This window comes from Onychostoma macrolepis, chromosome 02 (genome assembly GCF_012432095.1).
Source record: "Onychostoma macrolepis isolate SWU-2019 chromosome 02, ASM1243209v1, whole genome shotgun sequence".
Lineage (NCBI taxonomy): Eukaryota > Metazoa > Chordata > Actinopteri > Cypriniformes > Cyprinidae > Onychostoma > Onychostoma macrolepis.
Window position 1 is genome coordinate 2881913 of NC_081156.1, and position 14606 is coordinate 2896518.

General features: G+C 42.4%; 1 protein-coding gene across 5 annotated transcripts in view; it reads left to right on the plus strand.

Annotated features, from left to right (window-relative positions):
* Nucleotides 1-14606, plus strand: part of mmp16b (matrix metallopeptidase 16b (membrane-inserted)) — a 38165-nt gene extending 23559 nt beyond the window's left edge. For 4 of the 5 annotated variants that reach the window (XM_058761307.1, XM_058761326.1, XM_058761314.1 and 1 more), the window contains 7 exons: nucleotides 381-700; nucleotides 7418-7579; nucleotides 8297-8514; nucleotides 8594-8732; nucleotides 9084-9234; nucleotides 9347-9462; nucleotides 10928-14606. In XM_058761307.1, the coding sequence (XP_058617290.1) occupies nucleotides 381-700; nucleotides 7418-7579; nucleotides 8297-8514; nucleotides 8594-8732; nucleotides 9084-9234; nucleotides 9347-9462; nucleotides 10928-11292 (1471 nt within the window). In that variant the 3' untranslated portion in view covers nucleotides 11293-14606. The remainder of the gene's footprint in view (nucleotides 1-380; nucleotides 701-7417; nucleotides 7580-8296; nucleotides 8515-8593; nucleotides 8733-9083; nucleotides 9235-9346; nucleotides 9463-10927) is intronic. The other variant, XM_058761319.1, reaches the window with a different exon arrangement.

The window sequence follows — 14606 nt, forward strand, 5'->3', positions numbered from 1 at the left end:
TCATTGTCTTCATTGCCTGTTATGGGGCTTGTGCCCTGTTTTACAGATTTATATGTAAATTTACATATGCTTGCATGGGATTGTTACACCTTCAACTCTAGTGATTATTTATTTGACAGAGCTCATCTACAGCGTCCTGGTTATTGATCTTTTCTCTTATTGTGAGAATTAAATTACAGAAATGGTTATTCATCTGCATTACTGTATGTTCCTGTCAAATTACAGTATTTGTACATGAAAAGCCCTGTAGTACAAAGCTTTAAGGTATCAAGGGGCAATACAAACCAAAAGCAAGCCTAAATCAAACCATATATTGGACTTCACCATGGCTTAATCTTTATATAGTAAATATTGTTTTTTTCTGTTTGTTTTGTTTTTAGCATTAAAAATGTCACTCCTAAAGTGGGAGCACGAGAAACGCATGAGGCCATTCGCAGGGCGTTTGACGTATGGCAAGGTGTCACGCCGCTACGCTTTGAGGCCGTGCCCTACAGCGCTCTGGAGAGCGGCAAACGTGACGTCGACATCACCATCATCTTCGCCTCTGGTTTCCATGGTGACAGCTCTCCTTTTGATGGAGAAGGAGGCTTCCTGGCACATGCTTATTTTCCAGGGCCGGGCATAGGGGGTGACACGCACTTTGACTCAGATGAACCCTGGACACTGGGCAACCCAAACCATGATGGTGAGAGAACGGCAGGTTAGGCCACATTTTCACTTTCAACAATTAACAAACAAATGAAGTAGCTATTTCAGCAGAAATGTGAAAGTGACAGAGCAGCTAAATCATTAATGACGTCTGGAGACTTTCACAAGCACCACTGAAAAATAAATTACAATGTTTTATAGCTAAAGCTAAGAGCAATTCTGCAAAACAAGAGTCACTTGTAAAGTAATTAGTGCTATACTTTACTTGCTGAAATAAGTGTTTTAACAAACTGTGCTGTTTGAAGCTTTGTAAATACTAAGGGGAGAATTCACTAAACCGCTGCACCACCTGTGTGTGGTATTTAAGTTTCACGTGTTAACATTAGTTGATGCATTAGGTTTCATGAGGTAAACTTTTGAATGGTAGTGTATAAATAACTTTCAGTCCTGAAACTCAGAACTTATAGTTCCCTGACGATACTCCACTCGTACTGCGTCTTGATGAAGACGCATATGGGAAAAAGCCTTTTTTCCCCTGAACTGAAGCCGTATTCAATCACGCAGTGAAACTGCATGACCATTGGGACGTGCATTGTGTAAAAAACAAACCAGGGGGTCAGCAGCAGAGCTGCACGAGCCTATGGCGATGAAGCCCGCCAGAATGGGCGGAGCCATCTGGCTATATAAGCGGCCGTTTCGCCATAGGATCCTCAGATTTCTTCTGCTTCAGCGACGACGACTTCACCTCCGCTGAGCCCAGAAGCCTTGATCATCATTGACAGTGACCTGGATCTGCTCGGCTGATTCGCCTTTTCCTCGTGCCCCAGCATCGCAGCAGTTCCGGTCCCGTTCACTGCTGCCATACAGCGATCTACACTCTATCTAAAAGACCCGGCTTTGTTGCAAATGCCACGCCGTTATTGCGGTATTGCGGCCGATGGTGGCCACAGCGAGTGCGTTTCCTGCCTGGGGAAATCCCATGCGGACGCCGTGCTCGTTGGATCTGAATGTTCTCACTGCGAGAACATCAGTCTCGCCGCTCTGCGCTCGCGGATAGCTTTTTTTTCAGAAAGCGACTCCCCTCGCCCTCTCGTTTTCAGCGGGGATGAGGATCTCAGCACCTGGCTGAGAGCGAACTCACGTCAGCTCATATCCCGTGTGCCTCGCTCTCGCCACACAGGGAGATTTCTCCCGTCCTCTTTTCCCAACCTGACCAGCGTCCCTCTGCCAGCACGAGTGATCCGGTCTCGTTCAGTGGGAGTGACGAAGAGCTGGCCGATGATAGCATGTCATTGCCAGCTTTGGACGCAGAGGAGCTGTCGGGCTCGGTAACTGACCCCACCCTCCTGCCTTCGTCCGCACCCAGCGCCGCCAAAGCCGGGACGGATGCCGAACTTCTCCGTGTTCTCTCAAAAGCGGTTGAAGAGCTGGGATTGGAGTGGTGTCCACCAGAGGAGTCCTCTCGCAGCCATCTGGACGAGTGGTTCATGCCGGGGCGTCGTCAGGCCCCTCGACAGTGATCCTCGCCATTCTTCCCCAAAGTTCACGACAAGCTCACGAGATCATTGCGCTCCCCCTACTCCGCTCGCTTCCGTACTTCTTCTTCATCCGGCCACACTACGGTTGGCGGCGCTGAAGAAAAGGGGTACGAGAAGATGCCTCCACTGGATGAGTCAGTGGCTGCGCACCTCTGCCCACCCACTGCAACTGCCCACCCGTCCAAGCCATGCAGGACCACTTCAGTGCTCGCTGGACGCTCCAATGCTTCAGCTGGACAGGCGGCTTCGGCGCTCCACTCGATGGCAGTCCTCCAGGTCTATCAGGCCTCTCTGCCATGGATGAGTCTGAGCCTGATCCTGCGACTCTCAGGGAGCTGAGAAGTGCAACAGACTTGGCCCTGTGCGCCACCAAGACCACCGCCCAGGCAATAGGGAGGTCCATGGCCAACCTGGTGGTGCTCGAGCGCCACCTGTGGCTCACGCTGACGGAAATCAAGTACGCAGACAAGGTCCCCTTCCTTGATGCCCCGATTTCCCCCAACGGCCTCTTTGGAACTGCGGTTGAAGGATTCGCTGAGCGCTTCACAGAGGCGCAGAAGTCGTGACAGACCATGCGACACTTCCTGCCAAAGCGCTCCATCTCCACAGCTGTTTCTAGTCGGCCTAAGCCTATGCCGACTCAGCAGCCCACGAAGCCTGCACCTGCCGCCCCCACCTCTCAGCCTGCCAAGACTCTGCAGATGCGAGGGCGTTCCCGCTCAGCCAGACGCCACCCTTTTCCAAAGCGCCAGGGCCCCCGACCTAAGATAGCGTTGGACCCGGCGCCTCCTTATCAGTACACGGTCCTTCCCTTTGAACTGTCCCTGGCCCCCCACACATTTACTAATCGCCAGTGCTACAGCTGGGCCTGCTTCGCATGCAGTCCTTTCAACGCTGGTTGAAACCACGGGTTCCACCCCATGCATGGCCTTACGGGTGCCTACATATCAGGGTGAGCCAGGCCTGTGTAACAGCCTTAGCCCCCTGGAAGAACCCTCGCTGGACAGAGAAGGGTGTGGCCATGGGAATGGTTTGCAGCAGAAAGGTTGTCACGACAGATGCCTCCAACACAGGTTGAGGGGCACTGTGCGAAGGCAAACCGACTTTCGGCCAGTGGTCGAAAGCGGAGAAAGGCTTCCACATCAACTGCTTGGAAATGCTAGCAGTATGTCGAGCCTGCCAATTCTTCCTGCCAGACCTAATAGGATGCCATGTGCTGATCCGCTCGGACAACATGTCCGTGGTATCCTATATAAATCACCAAGGAGGTCTCTCCTCGAAGCGCCTCTTCATTCTAGTAGAGCGCCTTCTGGAGTGGGCTCAGCTCAACCTGCGCTCACTGAGAGCATCAAATTTACCGAGCAAATTGAACCAGGGATGTTATCTCGGGAGCAATGTCCCCTCAGAGGAGTGGATGCTCCATCCGCAGACGGTTCAGATGATTTGGAAGATCTTTGGCAAGGCCGAAGTAGATCTCTTCGCCTCCAAAGACAACTCTCACTGCCCAACATGTTATTCGAAGGTCAGGGACGCGTTGGCCCACGACTGGCCCAACCTCCTCCTTTATGCATTCCCCCTGATCGCCCTGATTCCACAGGTCGTCAGGCGAATCAGGGAAAAAGGACACAAGGTTCTCTTGGTGGCCCCCCTTTGGGAAAACCAACCTTGGTTGTCAGAGTTGACTCAGCTGCTTATAGCAGTCCCCTGGCCCGTGCCCCTGAGACAGGATCTCCTCTCTCAAGCGAACGGGACAATATGGCACCCTCGGCCCAAGCTGTGGGCTCTTCACCTTTGGCCACTCAACGGGAGCCTACTAGCCTCTCAGAGCGAGTGTTAAACACCATTTTTGAGGCCAGATCCCTGTCTACAAGACGCCTCTATGCCCTTAAGTGGTCTGTTTTCTCCACCTGGTGCCTAGACCACAGTGAGTTATACAACCGTCTACCTCGGTGGTTCTGTCCTTCCTGCAGGAGCTGCTGGATAAAGGACGTTCCCCATCCACACTCAAGGTGTTCGTAGCAGCTATAGCGGCCTTCCATGCCCCTATAGCAGGCCCAATCGGTGGGCAGGAACAACTCAGTTGTCCACTTTCTGAGGGGAGCCAAGAGGCTGAATCCACCTCGGCCTCTCACCGTCCCTACATGGGATTTGCCCACTGTGTCGCTTTGTGGATTTGCCACTACAGTCTACGATCCTTCGGTCACTGTCGCTAAAGACTGCTCTGCTTCTAGCACTAGTGACAGTTAAGCGAGTAGGAGACCTACAGGTGCTCTCCATTAGCCCTGCCTGCCTGGAATTCGGGCCCAACGACTCCAAGGTCGTCCTGAAACCAAGGCATGGTTACGTTCCCAAGGTGCTTTCCACTCCATTCAGAGCTCAGGTCATCACGCTCTCCGCGCTTCCTCTTTCTGAAGAGGACCGGGAGTTATTCTTGCTCTGCCCTGTCAGAGCTTTGAGGATTTAATTTGAGCGTTCCGCCTCTTTTAGATGGACGGAACAGCTCTTTGTTAGCTTCGGTAACCGCGCCAAAGGGCATCCGGTCACGAAGCAGAGACTCCCTAAGTGGATAGTGGATGCCTCGCCGTCCACATTTGCTAGGTTTTATAACCTGGACGTACCGGCCTTACAGGCCAGGGTCCTCTCTGCTTAAATGGGCACACATATACTACGTTATGGGAACAATTTTGATGGAGAACCCTTGACCACCACGTGCTCAAGCTCTCTGGTTAGTTGCTTGTACACTTTCGGTCCTGGGAGTACCGAATATGTAAGAGTCATATGGAACGAACACCCAGGCCGAGCGTAACCTCTATGAGTTTAACCTGTTTTAGCCTTGGAGTATAATATTGTCCTTACCTATGGGCAATTGAATGCTTAAGGAGGTATATTATGCAGTTGTTCCTTTACCATAGCATGGCCTGATTGAATTGAGTTCCCATATGCGTCTTTATCAAGATGCAGTACGAGCGGAGTATCGGTTACTGTCGTAACCCCGGTTCCCTGAGATACGGAACGAGTACTGCATACTTTGCCGTGCTAGGTAGCTGCACGACTCAGTCGTCGCTTCAGTCGAAATAACCTGAGGATCCTATGGCGAAACGGCCGCTTATATAGCCAGATGGCTCCGCCCATTCTGGCGAGCTCTGGTGGGCTTCGTCGCCATAGGCTCATGCAGCTCCAAGCTGATTGGCCTCTGCTGCTTCTGCAGCCAATGAGATTGTTTGCACAACACTGGTTAAACACTGATTCAGTTGTTCGCTGTAAGCTGGTCCTGCACCTCCCCCAGCTCCACCTGTCTGGTTCTGCTACGGGATTTATGTATGCCTATTTTATCTAGTCCGCCAAGACCAAATACATTAACATTTTCATATTCATCACCATGCTAGAGTATTCAACTATTCAAAGAGTTATCATGACTGAAATATACTTAAATGTTCGATTTGGTAAAATCTGTTCTAACATGATATCTGTAAAAATGTTTTCTTCACCCTGTTTTCATTCATTGCACTACAGACATGTCACACTTCTAACAATTAAAGAGCCCATTCTAGATTGTGATGGTGAAATTGCATATTCCCAATAAAGTCTGTCAGATGTCATCTTCTGCATCTTCCACGAACGACTGCTGAAATCCATCTGTGTGGTATTTAAGTGCATACTCAACACCGTATTCTTTAACCAGCAGCCACTAAATGTATGCCATTTGTTAACACTCTACAATGAAGTTCTATTTGTTAACATTAGTTAATGCATTAGGTATCATGAACAATATTTTACGGCTAGTAATGATGCTAATTAGGTTCTAAACAAATGCAAATAATCAATGCTGTCATTGGTTGCAAAGGGGATTCTTCCCTGAATATGTCTTGTGTGCACATGCTGATGTTTGTGTGCATGTCAGGTGTCAGCTTTGCTTGATATGTAGTATTTATGTTATGGTTGCACCCATTAAATGAGAGGTAATCAGATCCGTCTCTTCACTGTGAGCCGCACTTAGAGGCACTCAGCTTTAATTACCTGGGCCGACTGGATGCAGAGAGCTTTTAAGATGCTCATCTCCTTTCACAAAATGTCTCGGCCAAGACAGTAATAAATGGCTGCGACTACATTCGCTACTGGCATTTTTACTGCCGCCTGCACTCAGGACCCCGGCTGTTTGTTTTGTTGCCGTCTCTGATGTTACTCGTGCATGGCATAATAGCTTCCCGTGGTTTCAGGCTTCATTAGAGTCACCACAGTCTATATGGACCACACACTGTGTGGTTTTCCTTCTTTACGTTAAGCCTGATTGGCATCAACATGTTATAAAATAAACAGCAATTAGGAGATTATTTTTAACAGGTCATGCTTCCCATTCACTTCACTCACTGTTATCAGATCAGATTGTACAAAGCTCCAAAAATGTTTAGACTTTTTTGAATCACCTATTGCACAATTTACAGAAATAATATTCTTTTGTCTTTGTAATGTGGTTAAGTATGATTCTGAATGTACCAACCAGCATCTAAGGTATAAACTAAAAATATACTTTAATGTAACTTCTTAAAACTTATATGTCATGTTTTCAAATATATCTGTAATTACACATTTGTAACGATGAAGTTGAAATTGAGTATATTTAAAATATATTATCTTTGAATGAATGTACAATGAATGTACGTATGTTAGTCAACACTTCAAATTAGAACAAAAAAAAATATCATTAAAAGTTATTTAAAATATACTTTAAAACTTTTATTTTGAAATGACAAAATGCACTTGTTAAAGTCGTGTCTGTGTAAGTACACTTAAATAGCCTTTTATTTAATTAATATTACATTATCTGCAAGTACAGCCTCTGAAAAATGTACCTTAATGTTTGAATTACACTACAGGTGCACATTTAATACAATACCTTTACTGAGAAGGATAGCTTACACAACATTTTCATTTTCATCATTAGGTCAGCATGGAAGATATTTCCAGTTATATTTTTGTATAATACAAAGCAATGTGGGATTTGTTTTGCATTCTGTTTCCAAAGCTACTGTTTCTGTCACGCCCACACACTGTACACATGAACATTACAACATTAAGATCCAGATCAGATCAGGCACTTGATTGATGAGTCATGATGCCAGATGCTCCTCAAGATAACAGTACAAGCACAGCAAAAAAAAAAACAAAGCAAATATTGTGATTGTATTTACACTTGTATTTTATATTTTCACTGTTGTTTCTATACTCCTTAGGTAATGACCTGTTCCTTGTGGCGGTCCATGAGCTTGGTCATGCTTTGGGACTGGAGCATTCTAATGACCCTACGGCTATAATGGCTCCATTCTATCAGTATATGGACACTGAGAGCTTCAAACTGCCTCATGATGATCTACAGGGCATCCAGAAAATATATGGTGCGTTTAAACCTCTGGTGACTTGCCCATATCTGTTTACAGTAACACTGATCAAACTTACGTTTAAGGATTTGAATAAAATGGACAACAATAAGGTTAAGCCATATCATATTGACCAGGTTATTATAGAAATATGGTGGTGGGCTTATTTGACTTATTTTGCCAGTGAGCAACTGCATTTCAACCAGAACTACCTTGCAACACCACAGCAAACCCCCAGAACACTCTAACAACTGCATAGCAACACAATAAAACTTTATAATTCTCCTTATTATTTTTAAATGTACTTGTTTTAATTTGTAACTAAACTTTTAACAATTTAATGTGTAAGAAAAACAAATGTATTCTTGTTTAATAAGGGGTAATGATGATCTGTTTTTATTCAAAGACACAATAAAAATGCAATTTATTATTTTTTCTTTTTTTAAGAAATTCTTGAAAAAAAAAACTATATGTAGTTTGGCATAATCTCTTATTATTTTTCTTTGGGAAATAATTGAAATAATTGCCAAAACATATTAATTTGGTACAATCAACATTGCAAATAAATTGAGTGAATGAATACCCCTTCATACCCTTCTTACAACATTTCTTGAAAATGGAATAAAAGTTTTACACAACCACATGAAATACGAAGTGTACATTCATTTATTTGAACATGGCACATGTGCTTTCAAATACACTCTTTGTGATTTGAATTCTGTATTCATTCTGCAGGTCCTCCAGACAAAAATCCTCAGCCTACAAGACTGCTTACGACCGCTACGCCTCCTCGCCTGCACCTACCAACTGACCCCCGAAAGCATGACCGACAAGGTCGCCCTCATCGCCCTCCGCAGAAATCAAAACCAGCCCACCCCAACTCCAAACCCAACATCTGTGACGGAGGTTTCAACACTTTGGCAATCCTACGACAGGAGCTGTTCGTCTTCAAGGTATGAATAATGAACAGCTTCACTGAGAAGTAGAGAGGCGTAAAGTGTGTGTTTCCTAACATCGGTACACTCTCATTAGGATCAGTGGTTCTGGAGGGTGCGAGATAATTCTGTGGTGCCTGGATACCCGATGCAAATTAGCTACTTCTGGAGAGGTCTGCCTCCCAAGATCGATGCTGTCTACGAAAACAGCGAGGGGAAGTTTGTCTTCTTCAAAGGTAAGATGTTTTTTCCTCCAACTTTTAAAGCTTACAGGCTAAATATAGACGTGAATATGTAAAGGAAAGAGCTCAGATTTCAGGATCTGCTAAGGGCAATTTCACACCTGGTTTGTTTGGAGTTAGTTGCAGAACCTGGCATGTTTTCTCCCTTAGTTTGGTTCATTTAGGCATATATGAATACAGCCATCATCGGTCAATGATGCTATGAGGACAAGTGACTCGCATGTGACTGGCAAAAAAAAAAAATAATAATAATATTATACTAATATTATGATTATTAGAAGAAGAAGAAATTATTATTTTTTTAACACTAAAGGCAATCTTTTCCTTTTTTCTGCATTTCTGAAGGCAACCGGTTCTGGGTGTTTAAGGATACAACTCTACAGCCCACATATCCTCAGGACATTTCTCTTTTTGGCAGTGGAATGCCCACACAGAGCATTGAAACAGCTGTTTGGTGGGAAGACGTGGCCAAAACCTACTTCTTCAAAGGGGACAGGTCAGTTTTATAGCTTCTAGCTAGTGTACAATGGGACCCAGTGGACACCGCCTTCACTTGACTGTTCCATAATGTCTGAGACTGTTTTTTCTGTCTCTGTCTACTATTACAGATACTGGAGGTACAATGAGGATATGAGAACCATGGACCCTGGATATCCAAAACCTATTACTGTGTGGAAAGGCATCCCAGACTCTCCACAGGGAGCCTTTGTGGACAAAGAAAATGGTGAGACATTGAAATGATCCTAGTTGACAATGCAGCGCTTTGCAAAAGACCCCAAACCAATTCACTCATATTACAAATCTAGTTTTGAAATATAGCCATTGAGTTTCACAGTACTGGAACTAACAATTAATTATTGCTATAATTGCATTTGTATTGGTGCCATGGCCCGGTGGTTTACTCATATGCTCAGACACATTGAGTTGTGACTTTTTTATGTAGGTTTTTATTATTATTACATTAAATGCAATATGCTTGCATTTTATGTACACAATAAAATATAGTCTGTTAATGTAATATTGTAAAATTGCAAAAATTGTTATGCATATACAGTATATATATATATATATATATATATATATTTTTTTTTTTTATTTATTAATTTTTTTTTTATATATATATCTAAATGCTTTTAGTTACAAAGTGATATATTCTGTTTTTCATAACTACAAAATGACAAAAGTATTAGGACACACCTTAAATTATTGATATGCCATGGTCAACTGTAAGTGGTATTATTGGAAAGTGGAAGCATTTAGGAACAGCAACAACAAAGGTCTCCAAGTGCTGGGTGCATGGTGCGTAAAAGTTGCCAACACTCTGCTGATTATAAACTTCCACTGGCATTAATATCAGCACAAAAAAAATATGCATCAGCAGCTACATGCAACCTTCACCCCACCAAATGCAATGCCAAGCATTGTATGGAGTGGTGTAAAGCACACCACCACTGGACTCTGGATCAGTGGAAACTTGCAATGTCATTAGATGTCTCTAGTCAGGTATCCTATTACTTTTATCCATATAAGTGTATATCGTCACCACATATAAGTATTTTGTTGAGCCACTAGACTGTAGAAATGCTCTACAATTCTTTCCATCTTAAAATCCCTCCAGAGTTTCAGGGTTTAAGTAATTGGTTCACTCTGGAGGACACTGTGTTGACTGGCAGAAGAGAAGAAGTTTCTCTGAACTATGATCTCTGTGCAAGTAGTGAGTCCTCACGTGTCTTATGGATCTGGTGATCTCTGAGCTCCACTGTGATAATTGGCCTCTCTGTGGCTTCTCTCACAAATCTCTTTGTTCATGCTGAGTTTTTGAGGGACAACCAGTTCTAGGCAGAATTTGGGTTTATAACATCTACTTCTTCATAATTGAACCAACAGTGCCAGATGGGACCTTCAAACACAATTCATACCAATGTTTTATTTTATTTGGAATGGGACAGGTACAGGCAGTTTTATGTCAATGGTGTCTTTGTTTTTGTACCATGCATTTTCAAACATGATGATATGATGACACTCTTGGAGTACTCTTGGAACTTGGAGTACCATGAACATTATATATGTATTACTAGTAACAAATAATTGACTTGAGTTTTAATGTCATTAGGCTTTAAATATCTTATTTTCAACTAAGAATAACAGTATGCATAGTTCAATATGAGCTGTCTTCCTTTTCTCCTAAGGATTCACATACTTCTACAAAGGGAAGGAGTATTGGAAGTTCAACAACCAGAGGCTGAGAGTGGAGCCAGGCTACCCAAGGTCTATCCTGCGTGATTTTATGGGCTGCGACGGCTTACCTGCTGACCCCGACTGGGACTGGAGCCCTCCACAGGAAGAAGAACCGCCACAATATGACAATGATGATGTTGATATCGTACTCAAGCTGGAGAGCAGCGGTGGAGCAGAGAAAGCGGTGGCCATCGCCATCCCCTGCGTCCTGGCCCTATGCATGATGGTGCTGCTTTACACCGTGTTCCGCTTCAAGAGGAAGGATACGCAGCGCCACATACTGTACTGCAAGCGATCCATGCAGGAGTGGGTCTGAGAATTAAAGGTCCCACTCCTTCTGCTAAAACTATTTTCATCTTAAAATCCCTTCAAAGGTCAAAAATTGGCTCATCTTCCAAGGCGCTGACTTTATGTCAGTGGTGGTTGGCAGAAACAAAGGACGACATAAACGAACAGCATGCCAACTTCCTGTTCCCATTGTCAGCTTTCGTAGATGGCAATGTGTCGTTTTTGTATGGTTTTGGAACTCTGTGTGGCTTTGGCGGCCATTTTGGTTCCTAGAGTCCAATGTGGGAGTAAACTGTTACTCTACAAACCATAATTATGAACTTTTCAATTGATTTGAGAATTATTTATCATCGGACTGCTGATCTAGATACTCCATAAAGGTTGAACTCACCTGTGTCACTCCGAAATACATGCTTGTGTTGAAAAAACTGATACCCAAACCAAATATGCCCTTAGTGTCCAAAGAGGATTGCTTCATTCACATGGGATATTCTGAGATGACTGGCTTATCGATCATTATTTGAGTTCCATTTGGCTGCATTCATCTGCAGAATATATGGGATCTATCTGCTTGGAAATCAGAAGGACCTTGACATATAACATCGGGGCTACATGCAATATTTCGTCGAATGCCTTAATCACATATTGAGTTTATTTTTCTGTGTGTTAGTGTACATGTGCCTGTGTGAATGTGACCCCTTTCCATTAATTCCTTTGCTTATCACTGTTCTTTTGATGCACTACTGACTGACGGAGACTTGCAGTAAGATTTGAAGTGCCGCTGACTGTTTAAATGCCTAAATGAAAACAAGTGTATGGCTGCTGTCCATGTTCTGTGCTGCTGCGTTTTTAAAGACTCTGCAGCTGCAGCACAGAACATTAGACTTTTGGTTAAGTGCTTCCAGTCAATTCATAGGGAATTTATTAAACTGAAAAATGCCGTTTAGCAGAAATACCTAATGAACCTTCTTTGAGAATCAGATTATCAACCATAAAAAAATAACATGAAAATGTTAAAGTTATATATAAAAACACTTACATTAGCAAAGTTTTCAATGCAATATGTCGGCTAGATTTGCATTTCCTGAACAAAATACTTGTGCTTGCAAGGCAGCAAGTGAACTGTGGTAAAGTTTTGGTGAAATTCAGCTTTTGAGCTTTGGTTCGGTGAGTGAAGCTGCATCATCAGCACCACTCATGCATCTTCTGTTGACCGTGTTCGAAAACCAACCAATAATATAAGAGTCTTTGAGGTGTAAAGCCAATATTGACACGAAAACTGCATTGCCATATTCCATTCATCATTGTGCATGAACACAGTTGATCGAGTAAGTTTCATCTTTGTTCAGTGTCTCTGCAACTTTACTTCACAATTTACTACCAAATTATATGTAATATCCAATGAATTTAACCTACACTGAAACGTTTGCTTTAAAATAACACAATTTTGAGGCATGTGAGTTTCTGAACATGAATGAGCATCAAATACTGCTCTGAAGTGGTCAAGACCCCAAGAGTGGGCATTGGAACAGACCCATGGTTAGAAAAATCGATTGTACGCATACCCTAGTGTATGCATAAAATCAAAAGCATACATTGAGCTTAACGATAATGTATCCATATTTAATTTGACACAATTCAAAAAGATGCATTGAGGCATAAAAATACAATTTGTTCCAAGGGTTGTACCTCACTGTCAATATTTCAGTTGTCAAAACATAGAAAATATGGTAACACTTTATTTTAAAGTGTCCTTGTTGCACGTCACATGTAATTGCTATTATAGTAGCAATTAATTATGCATAATTACATGCAAGTAACCCTAAGACAAACCCTAATCCTAACCCTCACCACATAGTAAGTACATATAGTTAATTAATATTACTCAGTACTTAAATGTGTAATTACACTGTAACAAGGACACCTTAAAATAAAGTGTAACCGAAATTATTTTTTTCCAAAATATTTCCACTGGAAAGAAAACTTTAAAATTGTACATCCTATTGCACGTCTATCTTTCACAGCATTTTTTAAATTTTTTTATATTTGGGTCAAATTAAATATGCCTTTCATCCTAATGAAGGTAAATTATAAAGAAGATTATAGAAAAGAACAGGCCAATCAGGATGCATACTAATGCAGAAAGTTGACCAATCCATATAAAATAAAGACATTTTTACGTGAAATAAATAAATTGACAAAAAAATAAATAAATAAATCTGATTTGAGTCTAAACTATTTTATAGTTTTACTTAAACATTATCCTGTAGCTAAGAAAACAGTTCATTATAATGTACAATTAAAATTACAAACATAGTCACATTAAGACTGAAATCCCCTGAGGTCATCATAGTCGATAACCGAGATGCATGATGGGACTAGTTGTGTTTATATGAAATGAGAAAGAGTATCCCCGGTGTGATAAGAGAGACATGAAAGTAGCGCCATTTACAGTTATCCAGATGAGTGGTCTGATATACAGCAATTGCCGTAGATGGTGAATTTTAGGAAACATCGGACGCTTAATGCTGTGATTTACTAGTCAGAGAGGAAGTACAAAAAGAGAAGTTTTATTACAGCGCTGCCTTGCAAACACCCAAAGTTTACTTGATAAAGTCCAAGCTTGAATGGCTCAGTTACTCTTTTCAGTGGCTTACTCATTTCAGGCACAGGTTTGGGTAAAATAGCATTTGTTGCACAGCTAAAGGGAACTAAGATACTGTATACTCCTACTGCTATCGGAGAACTAGATTCACTGCTTATTTCTGCTTTCCATGTAAAAAATATTTGTTAGCATGATCATTCTCAGAGTGTATCCACCACTAAACACATCAAATGTTGCTGTTTGATATTCCTTTTGAGTGTTTCTTGGAAGTGGAGTGATGTATATTGTCATATGCTTTGTTTTATCCTTCGTTTTATGAACTGATCTATAATGGACTATGGTGTTTCTCGCCATGCCATCAGCATCAGCCTTCCAGTTGCACAATCATGAGAAGTGCACATGAATTTCCATGCGTGAAGTGTTGTTTTCATTATAAACAGAAAATATCTTGAGAAAATGCCCCGTTCCACCTTTGAGGTCACTGAGTATTGGATGTGTATCTGAACATGCTGTATATATATCTCATGTAGTGTCTTTATTACGGATACGAAAGGCACATTATGCAGTACATCAATAATAAGAAATTATCTATTATCGGATGTGGCGTGTGAATCATTCTTGTGAACTCTAATGAAGAAGTTAACAAAATGTACAAGGCAACCATAAGACATTAACATGTAATTTATCCCTGAGATTCACGAAAGGTTGTTTGGATGATATAATAAAACAGTTATATA